A 25,450-nucleotide genomic window follows, 5' to 3' on the forward strand; every position below is an offset into this window, starting at 1 on the left:
CATCTCGGTGGCGGCTGCCACCGGAATTCTTCCTCCGCTACTTCTGAGAATGTTCGGCTCGCAACGATTTCTAATCAGATAAATCAACTGCTCATGGAACTTTCGCGATAATATGATGGCCGGATTGGAGTGGGTTTGAGAGACGTGGAGAGCTTGTGATGACAATCTGGCCGACGCTGCTGGCTTGAACGAGTTGTGATCCGATATCAGGGTTGGTGAATGGGCCGGGGATCGGGTCCCGTTTGTCATAGGTTCGGTGGTGGAAATCAGCTTTAAGCCATCGTTCGGAAGTTGCGCCTCTGTTCATCGCTTGCTGTTGGAGGTCGTAGAGATGGTACTGTCCTCTAGTAGCTCCCTGTCGTCCATTGCAATCGGGATGTTGTCAAAATCGAACTTGTTCCCGTCGGAAGGTACCCGGTGCGCCAGTCGCAGGAGACGACGAGCTTCCAGCTGATTGGAAACCCTGATGATTCTCTGTACTGGCCAGCTGCAACAGGTCTCCTGAACTCGATGATCGTTTCCAACGGATCCCTCGTACGGGCCAGTTATTTTTTTTGAAGAAAACAATTTTCCACCCAACGCAACAACAACAATCACGCGCGATGTCGAACTGTCAAACGTCGTCGGTCAAATCAATGTGGTGTAAAGAGAGGTGACGATGCTATGATCGTAAACAAAAGTTAATTCGTTAATTCCTGCAGTTAATTAATTAAATGTATTTAATTTTTTACTATTGTCGCGCCCCTCGGATGTGCATCCTCGCCAATGCTTGAAAAGGGATCTATCACTGAATGGGACTGCTCGATATTCGATAGAACTTTCTGTCAGCGATCAATTCCCAAAACGATATTTGATCGCTGACACACAACCCCAATCAAACGATTTTCCGCATGACGGGTTCATTCCGCTTCGAATTCCGCTTCGAAAATTGTTTCGAAATTTTCTAAACGGAATCTCCGGTTGGACTCCATTTCGATTCCGTTTAACCATTTTTGCACAAGGGCGACACCTACTGGTGTACGGTGGAACCTCGGTGACATTTCGCCGCGATTCGCCGTAACTGCTTTGGGATGGTTGTGTGAGTGCAAAGTGTCAAAAACCGCGCCACGACAGTGATGGATCTGGGCGTTCCGGGTTAATTTTGAACTTGTCGCATCAAGTTCGTCCGATTCTTGCGTAAAAATGGTAAGATTTGAAGAAGACTTAGTGACCGTATTGGAGGAAATGTAGTTATACTTTTACGACAATTGTGTAATTCATCTTTTGTTTCAGGTTCTCGTTTTACTGGTCCTTCACCCAAAATCCTCCTCCCGAGCCGTAGCAGATTCTTCTTCGAAGGAATTGTTGCTGCTGCTTCCTAGGAGGTAAGTAACAGGTCCGGATTTTATTGTTAGATGTTTGTAATGATGATTTTTTTGATCATCAAGCCAAAAACAATTGCTCTCTAGATTATTTAAACCTAACCTAAGGACAACTTATTCTTTCAGATTTCGTTGACGAGCTCTCCTGGGCGACGACGAGCGGGAATCATCGGAAAGCTTACCCGTGTGTTGATGACCGCGGAGAAATGCAACCCAACCCGGCCAATGGAATCGACCAAGGTGGAGAAGATCGTCGGTATTGACCGGCACTTCGATTGGACCACGTCGGGACTGGTTTGTGTACAACGCGTGGGTGACGGTCAAGCCGATCGACACGCGTTCTGGAAGAACGCTGCTCTGGTGGAGGAATACCGCAACATGACCCGAAAGTGATATATGATAGCGACGTGGGGGTGATAAAATTCCTGCAAAATCAGCTGCCAAACCTTAATCCGACTGTAGAAACTCCGCGAACTGACCGTGAGCCAAAAAGGACGGAGTGTCAAAACCGAAGGTCGTGGAGCTGCGGGAGAAGGCCAATCGGTCAACTCGCGGTTGCGAGGTCGTGTAGATGACGAAGATTGGATCTGATGGTCGTGACCCGATTCTACGAACAGATTCCGGCCGGTGTCTCCGGAATGCTCCCGGGACGGCAGAAAAGATCGGCAAAACTTTGATAACGGTGTACTTTTATTGTAAAACCTTTTTAAGAAATTAATAATATTCATAAGGGTTTATGGGGTTTGGGGTTTGTTTTTATTGTTTATTTTGTAAATAAAATCTTTTTAACCTTAAAAACATACTCAGGCATTTTTTTCTGGTTGAATACTAATTCAACCAAAGCAAAACAAAACCAGGAACAAAAAATAAGAAGAAGAAGCAGCTGTCAAAACTAACCCGTCCATTCCGTTTCGATTCCGTTTGAATTCCGCTTGAACCGATTTGCGGCGAAAACTCAAACGGAACCGGTTGTTGCGTTTGAAACGGAATACGTTTTAGAATCTAAAACGAACACTGTTTAGAATTCGAATCGAACTTTTTTCGCTCAAGCGGAATTCTAAACGGAATCCAAACGGAACGCGCTGAGTGGGACGCCTATCATGACCGTCGTTGCTTGGCGACGGTCAGTGAACGTAAACACGAAGACGAAATGAACGAAAAATGCCTCATGGCCTATCTACAATCACTTAACTTAGAAAATTTAACTTAGCTTAGGAGTTTGAATCAATGGAAATGAATCTGATCTTCTACAATGAAAAGGAATAAAATTAGAAACTTGACGTATGGTTTGGAAAATTTCAAAATCTACGGTAAGTTGACGTTTCCATATCAAAGGTAAACAAACAACTGCATAGCAACGTATATCAGCCCAGCAAATTTTCTAAGTTGATTGTGGATGACGGCCGTAAGTTGTGTACATTTTCTAAGTTTTACTTTACTTAACTATTCTAAGCTAATTGATTGTAGATAGGCCATCAAGCTCAAGCAGCCGCCCGAACGGGACAACGTGCTCTTTCTCTTTCTCTCGTTTTTGTCTCTCTCTTCCTAATGTATGCTGCGTAGTGACAGGAGTCATATGATTGCTATCATTGGAGAGATGATCGGAATCTCGGTAGAATGTCAAACGAACGCTCTCCAAGCGATTTTTCTCTTGGAGGGAAGTCAATGAATGTGTGAGTGACTTTGCGTAGCACTCATTTCTTTGTGTGTGAAACGAACGAAAGCAGAATGTAAAAATCAGGTTTTCGTGGTGAAGACGATTGGAGTGTTCTGTCAGCTATCACCAAAAAAGTCGAAATTTCGCAAGCCCTGATCCTCGCCCTCGGTACTTGTTTACGATATTTTGTGAAAATTTGAAGATTCTGTATACCAAGTCTGAAAGGTTGTGTTTTAGGTGACTCTGTTGTGAGAATGTCGGTTGCAAAAAATCAAGATTAAAATTGAGCGCCGAGCAATCCAAAGGTTCTTTGTAAACGTTTTTTAGTGGATGTTTCAACATCTCAAACTCATACGACGATGCAAGCAATCATCATTGGAAACAAGTGAAACACCAAATAAGTTTCTTTCAGCATTAGAGGAACTGAGAACAAAAATGCGATTTTGGGAGACTCGCAGACCAAGTTTTCATAACTTTGCCCGAAGCTGCTTCGAAGACCACGTGTTTACAGTGCTAAGAGTTCAAGCTTAAGGATTTCCTATATTCTTCGCGAGGAGAGGAGTGTTGAAACTGACAGACAAAACGGATTCAGACGATTTTGAGACTTCGCGATGCGAACATTTAGCCAGATCATCAAATTTGTTTAGATTAGAGGTCAACTTTGAAATCTGACGTCCGTAATTGAGAAAAGATTTCTCAACAAGTTTCTCAACAAAGTTTGTAGTTGTGACTAGTTTTTCCAAACAGTTGGGCTTTCTTTCGTGTCCGGGAACAAACCAACAGCGCATAACTCTTCTGTATGTTACCAACATTCTAAGTTTATTCAGATGCCGGTCCATACCGCCGCGGAACATGCTCCAATCAATCTGCAGCAGCAAACTTTGTCCTCGCGCGAATGTTTTGTTTTCTTTAATTTATAATTGTGCAGTGGCCCCCGTTTGTTGGCCAGCCACCGCGCACTTCCTGCTCCTGTCTCTCTTGCTCTCGCACTCACTGTTCTTTTTTTCAAATAAGTCTCTTTTCTTCTGGTTCACAGAACTTTACCAAGCGAATGGGGAGGGGATCGTTTACTCGAACACAAACTCGTAGTACGACGCATCAAACACCTGAACTCGCACGAAACCGTCCTCGCCGCCCGTCGCGTAACTCTTGCCATCGGGGTGGAACGCCAAACTGTTGATCGGACCGAAGTGGCCCTTGACGCGGGCAAACTCCTCCTCGTACACCAGGTGGAACAGGCGCGAGTCGAACTTGCCGGACTTGGTCGAGGTCGTGGTGACCTCCATCGCTTCCTGACCTCCGCCGAGGACGACGTGCTCGTGGATGGGGCTGATGGCGGCCGAGTTGACCGGTCGCTCCGTCTTGTACGTCTTCAAGCACATCAGGGACTCGGAGTCGAAGAGCTTGGCGGTGGTGTCCTTGGAGGCGGACACCAGCATCGTTCCGTCGGCGGACAGCTGCATGTCGTTGATGACGCCGGTGTGGTCGTTGACCGAGTTGAGCTCCTTGGCCGTGCGCAGATCCCAGATGCGGATCGAGCCGTTCTCGTGGCCGGTGATGACGGTTTCGTCCAGGGCGCCCCACAGCATCGACGTGATCTTGGTCTGGTTCGCCTGGTTCATGGTCAGCTTCAGCACCGGGCTCTGGCTGCTGATGCTCGAGTCCACGTTCCGGACGTCGATGATGAACAGCTCGCTGTTGTGACCCATAGCCTTGTCCGTCGAGTACGAGGCCTGGTTGCCGGAGAAGCTAAAGTTGGCGGTACGCGCCGCCGAGTTGCACGGAATCGTCCCCAGCACGGAACCCGTCTCGACGTCCCACAGCCTACAAAGAAACAGCCAAATCAGTCATTTCCAACAACGCTAGGGGTTCAACACTCACTTGGTGGACATGTCACCGGCGCCGGTGATTAGCCGCGTCGTGGTCCAGTCGACGTCCACGCACCAGACGGCACCCTGGTGGCCATTGTACGTGCCGAGACGTTCGCCGTTCAGCGAGAACCACACCGACGGCTTGTGGTCCTTGGCCGTCGAGAAGATCAGATCGCCCTCCCGGTTGTACTTGATCTCCGTGATGGCACGCTCGTGCCCCTGGAGCATCAGCGGTTTCTACGGTGGAAAAAAGGGTCAATCAATGTTCCGACGCACAGTTTGAGGTTAGGTTCGACGATAAAACATTGAACCCGATTTACACCCATCAAACCTCAATTTCAAAGCAAATTTCATCACTCCCGACCGCACTCGAACCTTCCCCCACCGAATACGTACCATGTTGGCGTCCGGACGTGGGTTTTGGAGCAAGATTTCACCTAAATTTACGGGAAAACCTGCCCGTGTCGAGAGACCAGCAAATGTTTGCAACGAAGAGGCACGAAACGTCAGCGAGTTTGCGAACCGAAAAAGCGGTGCCTGGTGGGCGGGTCGAATTTGACAGGTCGAAAAGCGGGTTCATTTCGCAGGGGTGGGATTTTGTAACCCACGCAGCAAACGTTAAGTAGCACCAACTCAAAATCGAGCAAGTTTGCTTCTTCGTGCAGCTGCTGTCAAAACAGAAAAATAAACTCGAAACTCAAAAAAACTGGTTGTGCTTTCAGCAGCGGAGCTGCACAAAGGAGATCCAAAAGAGTTGCGAATATTTTTGCACAAATTTCAAACTCGTACGCGTCGTCGCCCAGTGGGTCGGTTCGCGAGATCCGGAACAATCGCGGAGTTCCGCTAGCGTCGCGTCCACCACCAACTCGCAGCTGGTTTCTTGGACGGGCTATCGATTTTTCGTGTGTGTGTGTTTGTGTTTCTGTTTGTGTGCCCGTGGTGTTGGAATCCGTGGGGGCCACTTGGCTGGGCACGGGTGCACAAGGAAAACATCTGGCGAAGACAGGACACGGTTAATGACACGGCAGGTGTTGTGAAGAGGGAAAAAGTCCGAAATCGATTGGGAGTTCAGGTGGAGGAAGGAAGGCCCACAACTGCCGAGGTCACCGGAGCGGGGCTTCGCACCTGGAAGGATTCGAAAAAGTAGGTTGAGAACCAGTTTTTTGTTGTTATGTTTGTCCATTGGGACTTCTTTTGCACTCTGATGGTTCTGGTTATTGGAACATCGAAAAGCATTAAGGTAGAAGAAACACAAACGAGAACACAAAACAATAATGTTATGTATTTAAATTAACCATAACAAAAAAGAAACAGAAGGAAAAGGATAATGCGACACGCGATGGTAGAAAAACAAGCTTTCTCTTGAGAGGGTATTTGGAATTGCATAATTATTGACCTGGCCTAGCCTTTGGTGTTTGGTCAGCTTTGTTGATTGAGAAACAGATTTTTTCGTTTCGCAGTTGAGTGAAAGTTGCCAGTTAAAAATCTCCCTTTCAAAATTAAAATATGTGTCGTTCAACCAGAAAAGTGCAAAGTTTTTCTTATCAAGCTCAAATTTTACAGGGGTTTACTGCCGTTCTACGCATAATTGTCCCATGTTCAAAAAAGTGCAACTGAGAAAAACGCGATTGAAATTTTTCGACCGATTTCTGTGTTTCTACGCATAATTTTCCCGTGGGTTCCTATTCGCCCTATGTGTCAATAATCGCCCCAGTTATCAATTTATCACCCTTATTTGTGATTCTCTTGCTATACAACAGGTAAACAAGACATAATGCTTAGTAAAACTAATGATTCCGTGTAAGAAAATACTTGGTGGGACAATTATGCGTAGAAGTTTAACGATGGGACAAACAGACTTGGTGTTGTTTTTAATGAGTTTCAGAACAAAGTACCAAATTTTATGTGTTTTTCTTAAAGTACACGTCAAACTAAACTTAAATATTTCATAAAGTAAAAATCGTCCAAAACTGACATGGGACAATTATGCGTAGAACGGCAGTTTAATACCATCAAAACAAGCTAGAATCCCAATAATACATCCTAATCAAACCACCCCCTCCTTTTTGGCATCACTCCAAAGTTTCGCCTTTTTGTGAAAATCATTTTCAAACTCGGAACCAGGAAAGGAAAGGAGGAGGAAATTAGATTTGAAATCGATACTTAAATATATTTACCGAATTCGGTAGTTGAAAATTCGGTGAAGTTTAGATCGATAAACCTTCTGTCAAAATGAACAAAATTTCCCGAGCGTCAGTAGTGCGATGAACAATAATGAACTTCTTTACCGAATTCGGTAGTTTTGAGTTCACCGAACTGTTCAGAAGTTGGAAATTAGGTAAACTATACCGAATTCCGTAAAAATCTCATAAAAGGCAAGTGCAAGAGGTGCTGTTTCTCCTCATTTTGAGAACTGAATCGACATATTTTGTTAGAATTCTAGTTTTTAGTTTTTTTTCAATTTAATTTCAGAAAATTCAGGGCTGTTTTTATTTATATAATTCATTTATATTTTTATACGGTTTTTGTGACTTGAGTAATCCTCTACCTAACCCGGAAATGGATTTTACTTATATTTTTTTATTTGGCTCTAATTTTGTGCCATTGGTTCACCCATAAAAGTCTCCATACAATTTTGGCAGCTGTTCATTCAAAATGGTTACGTACACACTTAGATTTTTTTTTACCGAATTCGGTAGTTGAAAAATCGGTAAAGTTTAGATCGGTAAACCATCTGTCAAAATGAAAAGAATTTCGGTTGTACGATAAACAATTATGAACTTCATTACCGAATTTCGGTAAGTTTTTAACGAATTTGGTTATTTTTTTTTAATTTTAATTTTCAGTTTACCGAACTGTTCAGCAGTTGAAAATTCGGTAATAAAATCTAAGTGTGTAAATATTCGAAAATCCGTAACTAATCAAGGAATCTTTTGATTGATTTGGTGTCTTCGGCAAAGTTCTGGGTATTGATGAGGACTACAGTCCAGACTCGATTATCCGAAGGACTTCCTGATAATCGAATCAGGAAAAAAGAATTCGTTCCCCTTATTTTTGATTGTTGACCTTTTAGCTACTCTAAAGTGGTTTAGAATTTTTAAATCCAAGATGGCGGCCAAAATAGCGATGATGAAATATTGAAAAAATGCATTTTTTTTTATTTTACTGGCAATCAACTATTCAAATTTGATGTTTAATGTTTGATGTTTAAAACAAGAAAAAGAAAAAAAAAACGAAAAAAAATTACGGGCACTATTTAAAAAAAACAAAAATTTTCGGACAAAATTTAACATTGTGAATGGGTTTATTTTGAAAACTGTGCAATCCTGGAGTTTTTTTTTAAAAGGTCCAACAAACCAAATTTTCAGTTTTTGCTTTTTGGGCGTTTTTGAAACCGCCTTGAGTCAGGGGTATTGAAAAACACCCAAATAGCAAAAACTAAAAATTTGGTTTATTGAACGTTTTTTTAAAAAAAAAAAAAACTCAAGAATTGATGAAAAAAAAAATGCTTTTGCTAGTTCGATTTTACATAAAAAAATTACGTGAAAAAAAATGTTAGCACAAGATTTCATTTTGTTTTACAAAAATCACTATTTTTTTCAAAAATTCATAACTCGGCGGCAGATTTTTTGACCATGTTTCTCTATAGCTCAAAAGTTGCGGATTTTTGTCCCCTAAAACATATCAGAAAATCAAAAAATATATATTTTGGGAAATTGAGTTTTTGTGAAAAAAAAAGTTGATGAAAAAATGTGCAAATTTTTTTTCCGTGTACCTATTTTTTTCTCAATAGTCCTCAACAATACCTACAACTTTGCCCAAGACACCAAATTGAACAGAAAATCCACTCAAAAGTTATAGCTGTTTGAATATTTACGTACCATTTTTGTATGGACAGCAGCCAAAATTGTATGGAGACTTGTATGGGTGAACCAATGACACAAAATAGCTTCTTTGGTCATAGGGAAGGCCCCCACAAAGTTTGAGCCAAATCAAAAAATACAAATAAAATCCATTTCCGGTTTTGGTAGAGAATTGCTCCCATACTTCTGAATGGCTGAATCCCCTAAAAAAAGGTAATTTAAAAATCACCAAATTTTTTTCGTGTTTTTTTTTCTGAATAGTCCTAATCAATACCTACAACTTTGCCGAAGACACCAATCAAAAATATCCTTGAAAAGCTACAGATTTTCGAATATGTATCATAAATAACTTGATAGATAAATAACCTTTTCTTAAAACAAAACTTTTGTTTTAGTTTTTATTGATTATCGAAATTTCTTAGTGATAGGGTATATGGCCCTATTTTGGACCTACTATGCAAAGCAGCAACATATTTCGCATTGTTCTCAGGAAAGGTTTAACTAATTTGGCTCGTTTCAGGATTGTTTTGCCTTAATTTATGCTTAACAAAGTGTACTATTGAAAAATAAAAAATAATTTAACCATATCATAGTAATAAGCATTTCAAGTTAAACATTTTTTGGATGCTTTTTGGACTTATTGAATGTATTTTGGAGACATCGCTGAACCTATTTTGGACCCATCATTAATTTGCATTTTTATCATTAAAAAATCATATTTTTATTGTTTTTGTTTAAATATCATTTGCTTTTTAAAGCTTAGCTTTATTTGAAATAACTACAGTCGGAAAAACTAATCCAAATTATTAAGTAAAAACTTGGCATTAAATTTCAATTAACACTGGAACGCCCAACGCATGTCCAACTTACACGGACGCCCAAGCCTCACAAAAAAGGTGGAACGGTAACTTCAACTCGCTGGTTCTCGGGCATAACTCAATTGGGACGATTCTTGTTTCCAGTGATTTGTAAGAATGTCTAGATGATCCTTAAATTTTGCAGAACTTGATTTGAACAAATCTGTAATTTCTGCGACCGAAAACATCGTTCCACCTTTTTTTTTTAAACGACTGCCTCCGCGGAAATCTTTGCGATTTTTTCTACGCGCGAAAAAAAAAAGTTGGAACGATGTTTATGATCGCAAAAATTACAGATTTGATCAAATTGAGTTCTGCAAAGTTGTAGGATCATCTAAACATCCTAACAAATCACTGGAAAAAAAGAATTGTCTTGATTGGGTGAGTTATGCCCGAGAACCAGCGAGTTGAAGTTACCGTTCCAACTTTTTTGGAGCCTTGGGCGTTGGAATGTTAAGTATCGAAATAAATTCATAAACAAAACTGGCAGCACCTTGTTATACATGTATTGGTGATAGCCTTGAACTGAAGGAAAAGTAGCTCCAAAAACTGATCCAACGCGGCTGATTTGAAAATATTTTGCTGTACTTTCTAAAGAAAGGTATAGGTTTTACTTTAAGGCTGGACGTCATTTTCATCTTCGTCAATATGTCGATTCAGCATGAATTTTAATCGGAAAAATCGCCAAAAAATCACACTGCTTCGATTTTCGACGCTTCGTCGCCAAGTCGACAAGTGTTGCTTCGAATACTGGCGCGAGAATGCTGGCGCATATATTTTATGGCTGGACTTATACTCGTTTTGTAGTAGCTTGTCTACCGATGTTTCCTACAACATGTTAGATATCGTAGCTTTTCGGTTTCTTTTGCCGTGTCCGTTTTTGCATAACTGTCCAATGTTTATGCAAAAACTGTTGTGATATAGGACATTCATCTGGCTACAATCAATTTGTTTCCCGTGTGCTCCTTAAATCGCTTAAAAGTAGACTTCATTTTTTCGCGATTTCGTATGTTTATTTAACAGGGTTCATTGGATTCCAATAGGAGCTTTCTAAGCTTTTCATCGTTTATATCGTTTTCAAAGTTTTCAATCCTGGTGACGCCAATGGCTTTCTACACAGCAAATTCTGATGTTCGTTTTCAATTAATATTTACTGAAAACTGCACTACTGACATTTTCAGTTTGTTTTTCGCTGAACATCAGTTAAAATTTCTATGGAGCTGTCGAAGTTTTCTAAAATTTCAGCAAGTTTTCGTTTACTGAAAATTTTAGTAGTGCAGATTTCAGTAAATTTAACTGAATTCAGTAATGAGAAATTGGTGTGTACCTAAGGTACTCGCGATTGAGTGTGTAGTGGTGCGGTTGTGAAGATAGCTATCTCTGACTCTGTCACTTTCGTAAAAGTTGAATGGCTATCTTTCCTGCACCGTGCGGCTCACGCGGTCCACTTGTATCTCGGTTTTTCTTTACGCCCAAAATACCAACACACAAAAGGGCTCGTACCGAAGCTAGAAAACCAAAACCGCGGTGTGCATTGTCACTGACGGATGGGAAGCTTGCTATGCTCGCGTTTGTCATAAATTCTTGTTTGATTAGGAATATGTACGATTACAAATATTCTTTTGGTGAAAAATGCGTTTTTTTTCTTTTGGAAAGCATATCATTTATAATACTTTGCTTTCATCATTAGACTCAATTTTCTTTGTACTGACGTTATAAATAAACAAAGTCGTTGTTATGAATTTAAAGAAGAAGTTCTACTATTGTTATATTCTTTAGTAAGAAAGGCTCTATCTCACCCCAGGTGGGATTAAATCGGGTTTTTTCAATTGAGTTTTTTTAAACTATAGATCAGTAATTTCAACTTTTTAGTGACCAAAAACATATAAGTATTAAATAAATAACACTTACATTACTCGGAAACCGGCTGAAAATAGCTTGATGCTAGTGAATAAGAGAAAGTTGTACAAGTTGTCACGAGCCAAAACTGATAAGCAACGAGGCCGAAATTTTTGGACCTAATCAATGTGCTAGGAAAATTATAGGAAATGCGAGTGGCATTGGAAAAAGTGGCTGAAAAAGCGGAAATAATAAAAAATGTTTACACTTTTGGAAGAGGTAAGCTACAAAACGATCCTGCTTACACTTTCTGTTGGTTGGATTCAGTAAATTCGTACTTTAAAAGCCTGAACTACCTCGATTAATAATTACCTCGATTAATAAAGGTCCAAAATAGGTACTAGGTCCAAAATAGGGTCATAATTATATATAGCTTATGTTTGCCAATTTCGCTACTCTTTTCCCTGAAAGCCTAAAACATAAAACAAACATCTCGTTATAATTCCTCATGACTCTGGCTTGTGCCAAGCCTTAAAATAGCTGCTGCACATCACACTTGTTTAATAACATCTGAGCAAAAGCAAAACACACACATTTTTTTTGTATTCTCGCGTGCCTTTTTCCGTTTTGCTGTTGTTTAATCAACGACGCAGACGACCCATTCTCTGACGTAAAAGCATCGAACACGAGAATAAAATCTCGACCCAACCCACCCCATTCCTCCTCTCTTTCTCTCTCTCGTCTCTCAGCTGATCAGATCAAATCAGCTTGTCATTATTCTTCCGCACTTCCTCCGCTTCGCCGGACCGCTAGAGTAGAGTGTACGTCATTCACGTTTATGAACCGTTGAAAAAATAGTGAAATTAGATTTTTTTTTAAATTGAATGTTTTAAAATTGCATTACAACTTTACTAAAAAAATAAATAAAAGAGCTTTTCTCAATTTTGCAGTTTCAGATTTTTCACTGTTCTGGAAAAGCTTTTTTTCATAACTGGTTCGACCAAAATATAAAATAAATTCGTCGCCGACATGCGGCTGCTGCTGTGAGGCCTGGCCATTGGTTCATGTTTGTGTTTAGAATTCTGGTTTTTTTTTATGACGCAGAGGAGGAGGAGGAGGAGCACGAATACAGCCACAAGTACAGTCATTACGCGACGAAAAATGCGAAAACCTTAAAAATTCTCGCCTGATTTTGGTGGCTTCAGTATGTCGTTAAATTCATGCGTTTGAAAAATAAATTGAAATGGTTTTTGAGAACAATGTCTTTTTTACTGCCTGTAAAATATTATTTAGGTACTCTTAAATTTCGGAAACAATTATGAAAAAAAACAAAAATGAAAAAAACAAAATAATATTTTAGAATTTAAAAAAATTCAGAATTTTTGAATTTTAAAGTAATATTAAATAATAAAAAATGTTAGAATTTTAGAATTTTCAAGTTTTTTAGAATTTTTGGATTTTAGAATTGTAGAATTCAAGAATTCAAGAATTTCAGAACCCTAGAACATCTATTTTAGAATTCCATGTTACAATTCTAGGTTTTAAAGATTTCAAAGCGACGGAATTTAAAAAAAATGATCGATGATTTTTCAAATTTAATGATCAATAATTAATAATTAAAAGCATTCTACAGTTTTAACCTTATAGAACTTTTAAATGTGAGAATTTTAGAATCGCAAAATTATATGTTAAAATTTAAAGAAGAGCATTTTAGAATTACAGATACTAACTATTCAAAGATTTCAAGAATGTAGAATTTGAAAATTTGTTAGTTTTTTTAAAATTTAGGAATTGATAAATTTCGAATTTTGGTAGTTTTGAAATTTCGAATTTCATAATTTTAAGGATTTTAGAATACTAAAGTTTTAAAATTCAAGTTTTATTTTTATTTTGATTGTTTCAAAAACATTGATTTGTAGAATAAGAATTCAGATTTTTTAGAGTTTCTGAATTTTAGAACTAAATGTCTCGAGTTCGAGAATTTTAGAATTTGATGTTTCTTGTTTCGAATAGCGAACGTCAAGGTTATGCTCCAGAGCAAACCATTTAATTTTATTTTAGAATTTAACGTAAAAAATTATGAATTTTAAGATTTCAAAAATGTTGCATTTTTGATTTTAGAATGAGGAATTTAAGAATCACACACATACATTTAAGAACATCTAAGAGTTTTATAATTCTTGTATTTTAGAATTTTAAATTATCACCATCTTACTTCGAAAATTCTGAATTTTCAAAATTTCAAAGTTTTCGAATAAGGAGTTTTTAAATTTAATATGTTAATGCATTATGATGTAGAAAAAAAGAATTTTAGAATGTTTAAATGTTTGAATTTTAGAATTGCAGAACTTAACTTAATTGAAGGATTTTGGAATTAAATGATTAAATATCCTAAATTAACCTTTTTCAATTTTAGGATGTTAACATTTTAGAATTTAAAGATTTAAAAATTTGAAAATGTTTAAATTTGTAGAAATTTTAAATTTAAGATTTTCAGAATGTTTAAATAAAGAATTTCAGAATTTTAGAATTTGATGTTAATTGTTAGAAATTTGAAATTTTTGGAAATTTCGAATTTTAGATACTTAGAATTTTAGATACTTAGAATTTTAGAATTCCAAATTTTAGAAATTTAAAAATATGTATCAGGTTTTTTTTTATTTTTGAGTATTTTAGAATTGTACAGTAAAAATTCAGAATTTTAACGATTAAGGAATTTTATAATTGAATGTAAAAATCAAGAATTTTATGATTTATAATTTTTATGATTTGAAATTTTATAATAAGGAATTTCAGAATTGAATGATAAAGGTTTAGAATATTAGAATTTTTGAATCTGAGATTTTTTTGGATTTAATAATTTATGAAAAAGATTTTTTTAAGTTTAATGATTAAATTTTAGAAATTAAGAACTTTAGAATTGTAGAAAAGGAATTTCAAAATTTTTAGAATTTTGGTATCATGGAATATTTTTGAATTCTAGGACTTTCGAATCTAAAGATTTTAGAATGTAAGAATTCAAGTTTTTTGAATTTGCTGAATTTTAGATGTTCAGAACCGCATCAAGCTTGTAGGCAAAAGAAATTTTAGTGTTTAGAATTGAATGTTCAAATTTTCAATTCAATTCAATTGTGTTTTTATTAGAATTTAACAGTTCTGCTCCAGGATGTTCCCTGGGCTTTATCATAATGAGTGTCATAGGTTTGATGCTTGTTTGGCAAAGAGTATGATTTGATTCGATGTGGAATTAAAATCGAAGTGTTCAGTATATTGCTGAAGCTTCCATTTTTACACATGGACACCACTTCATGCTGCGAGAACCCACTTTGGCGTAGTCTCAGGGCTTAATCGATGGCCGGTAAGCTGTCATCGAGACAAGGAGGTTCTCTGATAGTGGAAATATCACATTTGTACAATGAACCGCTACATATGTGATTTTTCCCTATCTTAATGTGGGTGTTAGGTTAGGATGCGGGTTTTTAAAAAAATAGTTTTTGTAGAATTTAGGATTTTAACTATACATATCAACTTTTTATACTTTGCCTTTAGTTATTAAGGGACAAAATTAGTTACAGTGAATTTAGTAATTCTATCAGAATCGGTGATTTTCATTCAAGTAGCATAAAAACCATTCTGATTTGTCAAAATTTCCATAGAGTCTCGATCAATCAATAGTGAAATGATATCGGACAAAATTCGTTGATCTGTTGAACTAACGGTTGTCGGATTATGATTGTATCGACCATTGTTGCGAATCGAGGATCTACTGGAATTCTGACGAACAAATGGTCGTCTCTTTTTCAATTCACGACTTGTAAAATATAATATGAACTGTTAATCTATTTTTGTTTTGTTTTTAAAAGAAGCCAGACAGGTTTTAAAAGAAACGTTTTTTTTTTATATTAACTAAAATGTCGGGGATTTGAGATAAGAGTAGCTTTCGGATAGGTTGCTTTAAATCTTGTATTCAATTCAAGTTAGGTAGCTATCCGCAAATGAAAATTTGGAATTATATGAATAATTGAACATTTTGGACTTATGAATAACACACAACTGTGCATTTATTCTAGAGTCAGATCCATACAGCGTCAGTGTTTATTTGGTCGAAGTGTACTAATTCATTGGCAGATCTGGTTCTAGTTGTAATGTACGACAAGACTACTGACGGACGTGACAGGACGAGGGCCCAGTTTAGAGGTTTCGACATCAACGATGTGCGGCTGGATCACCCTCCCAAAAAAAAAAAAAAAAAAAAAAAATTAACAGTTCTGCTCCAGGATGTTACATTTGCAATTCAGAGATTTGGAGAAGCCTTCAACCGAGATCAATTCATAAGCCTTTGCAGGGAGGATACATATTTCTACGTTTAGATTTTGCTAACTGGGTGTTCTTTTGAGGAAAATAAATTTTGAGAAAAACCCAAATTTTAAAGTTTTAGAATTTGATAAATTTAGAATTTTAAAATTTAGTTTTGTTTTGCTTACATTCTTGTAAAAAAAAAAGCAACTTATACGTTTTAAAACAAATAAACGCATCTGTATTAATCAAATTTCTTCTTTCTCCTCTCCAATTGCAGCTTCTGACCGCGTTTGCATTTTCGATCGAAAGCAAAACAGAAACTAAATAAATAAAACAAAAACCAGGCAAGGCCTTATCTGTTCGTGACGATCGTCCGTCCATCACACACAACTGGACACTGCTGCTGCTGCCGCTGTGCATGTGCTTGTGGTGAATGAGTGCCGCGGACGTTCTCCCTCCCAAGAGAGTTCTGGACATGAGGCCGTAGAAGCTGCCGCGCGCGGCCGTCATTCGTCATTCTTGCCTCGCCGGAGCAGCACCACCAACTGGAGCAGCGCCAACCAAATCGTGGGAATCGAAGCCGACGCTGATAAGAACCGTTGATTTGTTGTGACTGACCGCGGTGGTCGTCATCGCCGTGCCGTGATTCCAATGTGCCGTGCCGGATTGGCGAAGCAAACTGTTGTGACGCACACGACGACGGGCGGTACGATTCTGTGGAAAAGTTTGAATTATTGACCACCTCTCGAGTGAAGTGCAGAGAGTGTTGGGTTTGCGGCCAAGTGATTGGGCTGCCAAGAAGGCAGCGAAATGGGGGGATCCGTGAGTCAGGTGTTCCGGTCGGGAAGTGCGCTGCTGTCGAACCGGGACGGCCACAAGGTGTCGGAGACGACCGTGGACAAAGTGAACACGATATTCGATGCGCTCCGGGCTAATCCGAAGATTTCGATACAGAGGCTGGAGCCGCTGCTGTTGCAGATTCCGAAGGTGAGTGGAATAAGGGCTTTTGGGATTTCAAGCTAGTGCTAATAGAAACTATAAAGCTTCAAAGTCTTCCTGCAATGTAATATTCTACGTTGTTAGACAATTTTAGACGAATCTAACGCTAAATTCAAATTTTCCAAATTATGCCGCATACATTACTGCTCATCATTGAAGAAACGGCTAATATCCACTTTTGTCAAAATCGTCAAGTGGTAGAGGACGCTCCAATGTAACTACTTTGAAATTGCCGTGGCGAAGATTTGGTGGCGAACACAAAAACGCGATTTTCTTGGACTACATGATTAGCCGAATTTTCAATTATGGGCAGATTAGAACTGATTCTTCTTATTTTAAGGACTCAAATTTTTGTTCCGACATTTAAAACATTTGATTAACACAGCGATTCCTCACGATAACAGCATGATTGAAAAAAAAGTTCTCTGATCGGGCCAAAACAATTAGACCCGTATTTTTTAGTTTGGCCATTAGGGCAGGGATGCCACATGATTTTTTAAAATGTCTGTTAAAAAAGTCAGTGTCAGTCAGTGGTGTGCATTTGTATGAAATTCATATATATCAATTTATAGTCATAGAAATCCATCAGAAATTGCGTTTTTAAGCATTTGAAAACTCACGAACAAAGTTTCAGTTGATATTTTTACAAATTATTAATTCAATTAAGTTTTTTTTAATCTGTGCATCTCAAAAAATGTCTGACACATGCTCAAATGTGAAACACAAACAAATCTGTGCATCTGACATCCTTTCATTAGGGCGACTTACGCCATGTTAGGGTGGTCCGAAAAATTACAATTTTCGTCAATTTTTTTTTTGCAAAAACCACATTTTGATTCAACCGATTTTAGCTGTCTTGAGCGCAAACGAAAGGGTAGTAAAAAGGCTTTATGGAAAAATAGTTTCAAAATTCAAGCATAACATTTAAAAAGGGCGTATGAAAACCTAAATATGGGGTAACATTATGTCTTGGGGGTGAGATTTGGTCATACAAAAATGCTGAAATGTGTAGGACCCAAAATCTCACCCCAGACCCAATGTCACCAAGGTTCCTGATGAAGGTATCAGATTTCTCGTAAAATTTTACGTAACATTTAAAAAAGATGATGAAGTTATAATTTCAGTATTCCGGGAAACGATTTAAAAAAATAAACACAGGGGTTTTCGACGCGCCACGCGCAAAAACGGGAAAATGACGAAAACATTGAAAAATCAACTTTTTTCAAAAACGTTAAAATTTGATCGATGATCGATACATTTTTACCAAAATTTGCGTCTTTTAATGACAATGAGGTCATCGCTCAAATTTTAAAGTTGTTGCAGTTTTAGTGAATAAATAAATGAAAACAAACATTTTTTTTGAAAAAAGATTTTTTTTGCTCTTCATATTTTTTTCAAATTTCGTAAACAATTTTGCATTTAGAAAATCAAAAAAAGTATCATAAACAGACATAACTTCAATATACAAGATGGCCACTCCAGTGGGAAATCGGGAAAGTTGGGTAATTGGCCACAAACTACTAAATATTGGGAAAAAAAGTCGGGGCAATTTTGTACAATGTTTACTTTAATCTTTTTTAGTACTCAACTTCAAATTTTAGGTTTCTTTCACTATTTTGAACTTCTTAGAATGAAAAGGTTTGTTTTAAGTCATTGAAATCCTAATAAAAATGTTTTAACTATGTAGGCATGAACTCGGCAAATATTTTGAATTTTTTTTGACTCTTTTTAAAATGTCAAACTACCTAAATTCATTATGTTAAATATTGCAATTTGCCTTATTTTTAATTCTTCTATTTTTTTAATAGCAGAAGTGAAACAATGTGTATGTTTAGCATGATTTTTATTTGAAAAAAAACTTAATTAATTAGGGGAAGGGCATGTTACTTCATCGGGCACTTAATAATGGCATATCAGTATTTTGACGTACAATTGCAGCTATTTAAGGCATTCAAACTGAGATCATAAATAGCTCAATAAGAAGTGAGCAGGCAAGGTGCCATCGAAAATTTTGCAAAAAAATAAGCATAAACAGTGACACAAAGCAAGTTGATTGGAAATATGACCGAATCCTTAATCTACCAAACTCCAAGAATTTCTCCTTTTTCAAAAAAAAAAATCTAAGCCTGGCCATTTCATAAATTAAAAACATTTCAAAATTTCTCAAAAAATGGCAATATAAAAAAAAATAAATTCAAAAATCAAAATAAAAAAAAAGTAATTTTTGAATTTTTTTAATTAAATAAAATTTAAAAATATGATTTTTGAAGTTTTTTTTTGTAATTTTTGGAAATTTTAAATTTTTTTGAAATTTTGGAAATTTTGGAAATTTTAGAAATTTTGAAAATTTCAGAAATTTTGAAACCTAAGATTTTTTTAAAATTTTGAAAATTTAGGAAATTCTGAAAATAATAATAATTATCACGATAAATATTTCTGGGGAATAGTACATTCTAGAGCAGGGGTGCCCAACCTTTCGGCCCTTCGGGCCAGATCTGATTTTTCTGAAGCAGTAGCGGGCCGGAACTAATACTTAATAAAAGTTGATAAAGTAAACACATTTTTTTTTTAAATGTTTTTATGTTTGGGTTCATTTTAAGTAAATAAATAAAAGAAGTAGTGTTGCAAATAAGATTAAAAAATGTGTTTATTTGACTTTTTCTAACTTTTGTTTGTTTAAAAATGTATAATTATTGTTTTTGACGTTTGCAATTAAATACCTTGATATAATTTTGGTATGAAAAAAAAAAACATTTAACTTCAATGCTAGCTGCAATTTTTTTCCTCAACACTACAATTAAAAACAATATTCAAACGAAATTTGGATTCGAATATCCTTTACAAATTTTTTTTTTTACGTTGTTGTGCACCTTTATTCAAATATTTTAAAATAATTGTAAACACACAAAAATTTTTAAAACTGTTCAAAATTATATATTAAATCATTTTCAATTCGTTATTCTTCAAAATTCTAAGTTTTTGAAAAAATATATTTTTTGCTCCAAAATTTCATGGCTCATTTTGAGACATTTTTGAATATTTTCAAAATATTTGCAGCGATCTTTTTTCAGTATGAAAAATTTGCTTTTTTAAGCTTAAAAAAAAACACTTTTTCACTGAAAAGTTGTTTTGGAAAAATACATTAGTTTTTGCTTACCTATTTATTTAAAAAAATAGAAAAAAACTCGTGTTTGAAATAAAGTTTTTTTTGTAAATTTTCAGAAAACAATCCAAGCTTTTTCATATTTTTTTTTCTTGCACCATTTTTCAGTTTTAAAGTATCAATATAGAAATTATAAGAATTACTCAAACATGAAGAATGTTGTTATTATATGTAAATATTTGGTTTCAAGCTTATTTTTTATAATTCAGACAATCTATTTATTTATTTAATATTTCATGAACAGCCTTAAGGGCCGGTCATAGAACTATTTCGAAAAGCGCGTCGCGGGCCGGATGAAATGGCTTTACGGGGCCGGATCCGGCCCGCGGGCCGGACGTTGGGCAGGCCTGTTCTAGAGAATGGTTTTTTGGAGAACGGTTTATTCTGGGGAATGGTTTCTGGGGAACGTGACACAATCAGTTATTTGTTCTAGAAATCTGGAGGAAACACGTGCCTAATATGTGGGAAAAACTTGGTTTCCATTTTTCCAACTTACGGTTTTTGCATATGGAACATTTATACAAACATGAGCAGTACATTCAGTTCAAGTTGAATTATTTAAATTATTTAATTATTTAAAACGTAAATATATTGTGATTCTCGAATGTAAACAAAATAAGGTGCATATTGCCCCGCATATTTTGTCAGAGACTTTTAAAAACGCTTTTACAAAATTCATTTTTTTACACTTATGCCCCTTTTTGGTTCAAACATTCTAATGAAGACTTCTGTGAAGAGAAAAAGATAAAAAGGGGTCTAATATTTGAAAATTTTTGATTACCCCTCTCCCCCTAAGCAAATTATCTTGTTTCCTATTGCATTACGAACCAATGGTCGATTTTGCTAAGTTTTTCTAAACTTAAAAAAAAATCATTTGTTCGAAGAGCTTAAAAAAATGATTTTTTATGTGAGAAAACTATATGCATTTATGAATTTTATTGTTACAGTGGACTCTCTCTGTGTCGACATAGAAGGGACCGTGGAGAGCGAGAGGTATCAAATTATAGAACGAAAAATCAAAGCACACTTTTGAAGGGACTGAAAAATTAATTGACATTGACAGAGGGAGCAATATTGATATCGAGAAGAAAGACAGTTAGAGAGTCGACTGTACTATCAAACCATGCAAGAATCCCGATTTTCAGACCTCATTTTGGCATAACAAACAGGAGAATTAATTAAAAATGATTTCCAAAGCCAATTGATTCAATTTTAGATATTTACATCGATCTCGAAAAACCGCAACTGACACTGATATGCATTCCTTTGCAGTTTTCTGCATCATCAACCTTAAGGTGTCGTTTTTAAAGAGCCAGGTAGCAAAGGAAGAGGGGAGTGCTTCCCATTAGTTCCGACCACACGTCGTGCACGTCATCCGAAACGGCATCAACGTCTTCGTTGTCGTCGTCGTTGGGTGGTGCATTCCGCGATCAGCGATCCCCTGCCTTGTTTAATAGCCATTTTTTTTTGCATATGATCGCCACTGCCACTGCCCCCTTTAGTCAGAATTTCTAATCAACTTCTGGATCGCGCTGCTGCTGGTTTGACGCAATTGCCAGAGCGGGGAACCTTCTGCCACATACTCTTCCCGCTATACCGCTTCTCCTCAGGTTCGGCGGCGTTGTGTATTACGCGATACGCGATCGTGAGCGTTAGGGTGGTCTCCTGCAGTTTACTGGTTTTTTTTTAAATGATAAAATATGAAACAGTTACAAACTAGTTGTTCAATGATGTACAACATTCGTTTGTTTTTGCCTTCCTCACCTTACTGAGGAAAGGCTATAAAATCACTCGAAAAATTAACTTCTTAATTCGACCTCGTAGACCTACCTTCACATATACCTATCGACTCAGAATCAAATTCTGAACAAATGTCTGTGCGTGTGTATGTCTGTAAGTCCGTGCACCGAAAAAAATGCACTCGATTATCTCCGGACTGGCTGAACCGATTTGGGCCGTTCTGGTCTCATTCGATCCGTCTTAGGGTCCCACAAGACCTATATTAACTATTATGAAGTTTTGTTAAGTATTTCAAAAGTTATGCTAAAAAAACGATTCTGGCTAAAGTTTGAAAGATTGTAAAAAGGGTGGTTTTTGTAAGAAAACCCGTCTGATCATACATTTTTAGAAAGGTATTTGAAAGACCTTTCTAATGAGCTCAAAACATTGAAGATCTGATAACCCTATCAAAAGTTATGAGCACTTAAGTGTCATTTGTACACATTTCAGAGGCCGGATCTCAAATATTTTGATGAAAAAGTTGTCCGGATCTATCATGCTACCCATCGTTGGATAGGTAATCAAAAGACCTTTCCAACGAGCCCAAAACATTTGAAATCTGACAACCCTATCAAAAGTTATTGGTAATTAAGTGTTATTTACCCGCTTTTTCTAGGCCGGATCTCATATATTTTGATGAAAAAGCTGTCCGGATCTATCATGCGACCCATCGTTAGATGGGTAATCAAAAGACCTTTCCAACGAGCCCAAAACATTTGAAATCTGACAACCCTATCAAGAGTCATAAGCACTTAAGTGTTATTTACCCGCTTTGTTGAGGGTGGATCTCATATATTTTGATGAAAACGTTATCCGGATCTATCATGCGACCCTTCGTTAGATGGGTGATCAAAAGACCTTTTCAATGAGCCCAAAACATTGAAGATCTGACAACCCTTTCAAGAGTTATAACCACTCAAGTGTTATGAAAACAATGCCCGGATCCAGCATTTTACAGTTATAGGAAATTTGGCTTACGTAAAGTTCATATTTTGACATAGGATTTTTTTGGGAAAGCAAACAACAATTGTCTTTTTCATACAGTTTTATTAGTTTCACACTTCCCACTTCAAGAAGCACATACAGAAATGAATTTTCAAAAACTATGTTCTTCTTTGTACATTCCTTTATTTTCGTTCCGAGCAATCTGACCAGAACTTTGCTTCTGGTTTATTCCATCTTGACGTACTCGCCCCACCGGATGGTTTTTTTAGTCAGCCAGCTGCGTGTTGTAGACCGTCCCGTTTCCGATCCAACCGACGGTCATAAGCTTGCAAGGATTAACCTTTTTAAAATACACCAGCTAAAACGGTTCCATAGTACCACTTCTGTAGCAATCTTTCGGGATGAGTTTCAGGAATCGTAACCGTCAGCCGTCAGGGCCAAAGGGTGCCGGAAGAGTTCTTGCCGCGAAGCATTCTGGATTTTTAACCCACTCAAACAACCTGAAAAAAGGGCAAAACAACATAAAAATAAGCTTTCGTTGTTTTTTTGCAAACCTTACATGCTCTTACCATGACCAATGCACAAATTTGTTTCCCTTTTCCTGGTTTCCAGACTGGAGGTGCAAGTTTCGGCTATTTATGGCCATAATTAGGGAATTTAAGAGCCAGAAATGCTCCCTCAATATTAAACATTCAAACATTGCTGACGTTCGATTTGACAGATTTGACATGAGCGCATGAGCCGCTACACTGTTAAGAGAAGAGAACCAAATCAACCTAAAATCGGGTTGACTTTGATTTAAAATTCGACGCCAACATTCCAAAAAGCATCATGTACAAACCGTGCGTTTCGAGAAAAACGCATTTGAATGTTGAGCATCATTTTTCAATTCCCATCCCCATCCCCAATTCCCCCTACTCACCATCCGACTTTTCGATATCCAGAGGGTCCCTTCACGACAGTCTGCAGACATGTACACTGGAGACGAGTTCTTGGCCAGATTGACCAGTTAATGCACACAAATTTTGCCAGCGGTCATCGAGAAAAAAATCAAAACATTGAACTGACAGAACGGAGTTAGTTCACACGTCAAGATCATTTGGTACGAGGTGTGAATGCTTTGTCAAATAGCCACTAATTAATTAGCCAATCAACAACAAATCAGCGCTAATTGGAGCCTAACATTTCAAAAGGGCACATAACTTTTGTAAACAATAGTGTATCTCTTTCACTCAAATGACAGTTTACATAAGGTGTGAAAGGGACACACTCTAGCCTAAAAAAGGTTATGTGCCCTAATGAAATGGCAAACACGAATTGATTTTCGCTAATAATCGATTAGGTTGGTCTAACAAGTTCAAAACATTGTAGCTCTGACTACCCTATCAAATGTTATTAGCACTTAAGTGTTATTCGATAAGTTTTTTATCAGACCTTGCCGATGAGCCAGTTATATTGAAGGTCTGAAAACCCTATCAAAAGAAATGAGTAATATAGTTGATTTGTTAAACATGTTGAGGAGGTATGTTCCTATTTTGACTGAATGTATTTATTTACTTTATGAATGCGAGGAAGGCACCAACCACCTAAAGGTGGATTAAGTAACGTTTTTTTTATAAAAAACAATTATTTTAGGTTTACAAATTATTTAGTACATGTTTTGTAGAGAAAAAAATCAGCCTTTCATAACTGAAATACTTAATAATAATAGAGATATCGATTTAATCAGAAAAAAATCTGCCGATCAGCCTTAATGTGTATTCGCTGACCTCAAAATCATAAAAAAATATTCGAGTTTTGATGTATGAATACCCCAATATAAGTCCGTGATCAGATTAGCACAAAGACGAGCACCCTAGCGCGGAATTCAAATTGAGCTGTCGGCCACTGTTAATTAACTCCGTTGTAGATTCACAGTCGTCGTTGGAGTCGTCATTCGCGGCGGCGGTCGGGACGCGCTATTTATAACGATGTGTTTATTATTAATCATATTGTGAGTGGTGATACGTATCCCCGTCCCCAGTATTAGGAGAGGAGAGGGGTATGTGCAACTGGAACATCGTATTGGGAGAATCGACTTGACTGGCGGTCGGGATTGACGTATTTGCCGGGATACGACACGTTTTGCATACCGATTTGCTTGGCATGCAACCCTTGCGATATCCCATTAACGCCTTTTAGCGATACAACCATGTGGAGTTGAAAAACGAACAATCGAGTCGAGAACTGCAACGAGATGAGATTTTAGATGAGATTCCGCAGTGTTGTACTGGGAACTATGCAATTTGCATTGTTTTGGGAAACGTGAAAAGTAAAATGTGCCAAATCGGACCACTTATTAGCATAGGGTCGTTGATCGAGTTGCATGTGAACTTTAATTATATAGATCACAGAAAACGTGACTCTTAGAATTTTCCTCCTTATTTTCTTAATGATGTATTTAGCATCATGTTAAATAAATCGGTCGTATTTCTCTGTGTTGATATGACCTCACATTTTGATATTTTTTGAGTAATTTTTAAAGGTAATAAAAACTGACTGAGATATGACAATTTAAAATGCCAACCAGTCCATATAAAACGGGCGCCGTAATATCCCATCCCCGCGTTGACCAAATCGGGATATATTTGGGATGAAGACTCGTTAAACAGGTCGATTGGTTTTTAGGCTGAATTTCTAAATCCAGTTTCGTCATGTATCACCGGATATATCTTCAGAGTCTTTACCCACAAATTCTGCTAACTTTTTATCAATTTTACATGCATGCATCATCCTAATTCGGGCCATCCATAAACGTGGACACTTATTTAGACTTTC

General features: G+C 37.2%; 2 protein-coding genes and 1 long non-coding RNA gene across 3 annotated transcripts in view; 2 read left to right on the forward strand and 1 right to left on the reverse strand.

Moving 5' to 3' along the window:
* Positions 1-889: 889 nt before the first annotated feature.
* On the forward strand, positions 890-2,448 carry LOC120416534 (uncharacterized). The gene is made up of 3 exons (XR_005605352.2): positions 890-1,185; positions 1,273-1,364; positions 1,488-2,448. It is a non-coding gene; the product is annotated as an uncharacterized LOC120416534 (long non-coding RNA).
* A 1,361-nt stretch (positions 2,449-3,809) lies between these two features.
* LOC120416523 (eukaryotic translation initiation factor 3 subunit I) lies at positions 3,810-5,464 on the reverse strand. Its single transcript, XM_039578239.2, has 3 exons — positions 5,286-5,464; positions 4,900-5,126; positions 3,810-4,842 (listed from the first exon to the last, which is right to left on the reverse strand). Exons 1-3 carry the CDS (start codon positions 5,286-5,288, stop codon positions 4,086-4,088), a joined length of 987 nt encoding a protein of 328 aa, XP_039434173.1. The 5' UTR covers positions 5,289-5,464; the 3' UTR covers positions 3,810-4,085.
* Positions 5,465-5,570: 106 nt separating this feature from the next.
* LOC120416498 (ankyrin-3) overlaps positions 5,571-25,450 on the forward strand; it is a 35,666-nt gene continuing 15,786 nt past the window's right edge. The window contains exons 1-2 of the mRNA XM_039578215.2: positions 5,571-6,032; positions 16,025-16,734. Of these exons, the coding sequence (XP_039434149.1) occupies positions 16,558-16,734 (177 nt within the window). The 5' untranslated portion in view covers positions 5,571-6,032; positions 16,025-16,557. The remainder of the gene's footprint in view (positions 6,033-16,024; positions 16,735-25,450) is intronic.

The sequence above is a fragment of the Culex pipiens genome, chromosome 3, assembly GCF_016801865.2.
Source record: "Culex pipiens pallens isolate TS chromosome 3, TS_CPP_V2, whole genome shotgun sequence".
Classification (NCBI taxonomy): domain Eukaryota; kingdom Metazoa; phylum Arthropoda; class Insecta; order Diptera; family Culicidae; genus Culex; species Culex pipiens.

Excerpts from the sequence above, each read along its gene's own strand:
- LOC120416523 (XM_039578239.2), bottom strand. Across the intron at positions 4,843-4,899 it reads GCCGGTGACATGTCCACCAA|GCTGTGGGACGTCGAGACGG; the intron begins GTGAGTGTTGAA and ends GTTTCTTTGTAG.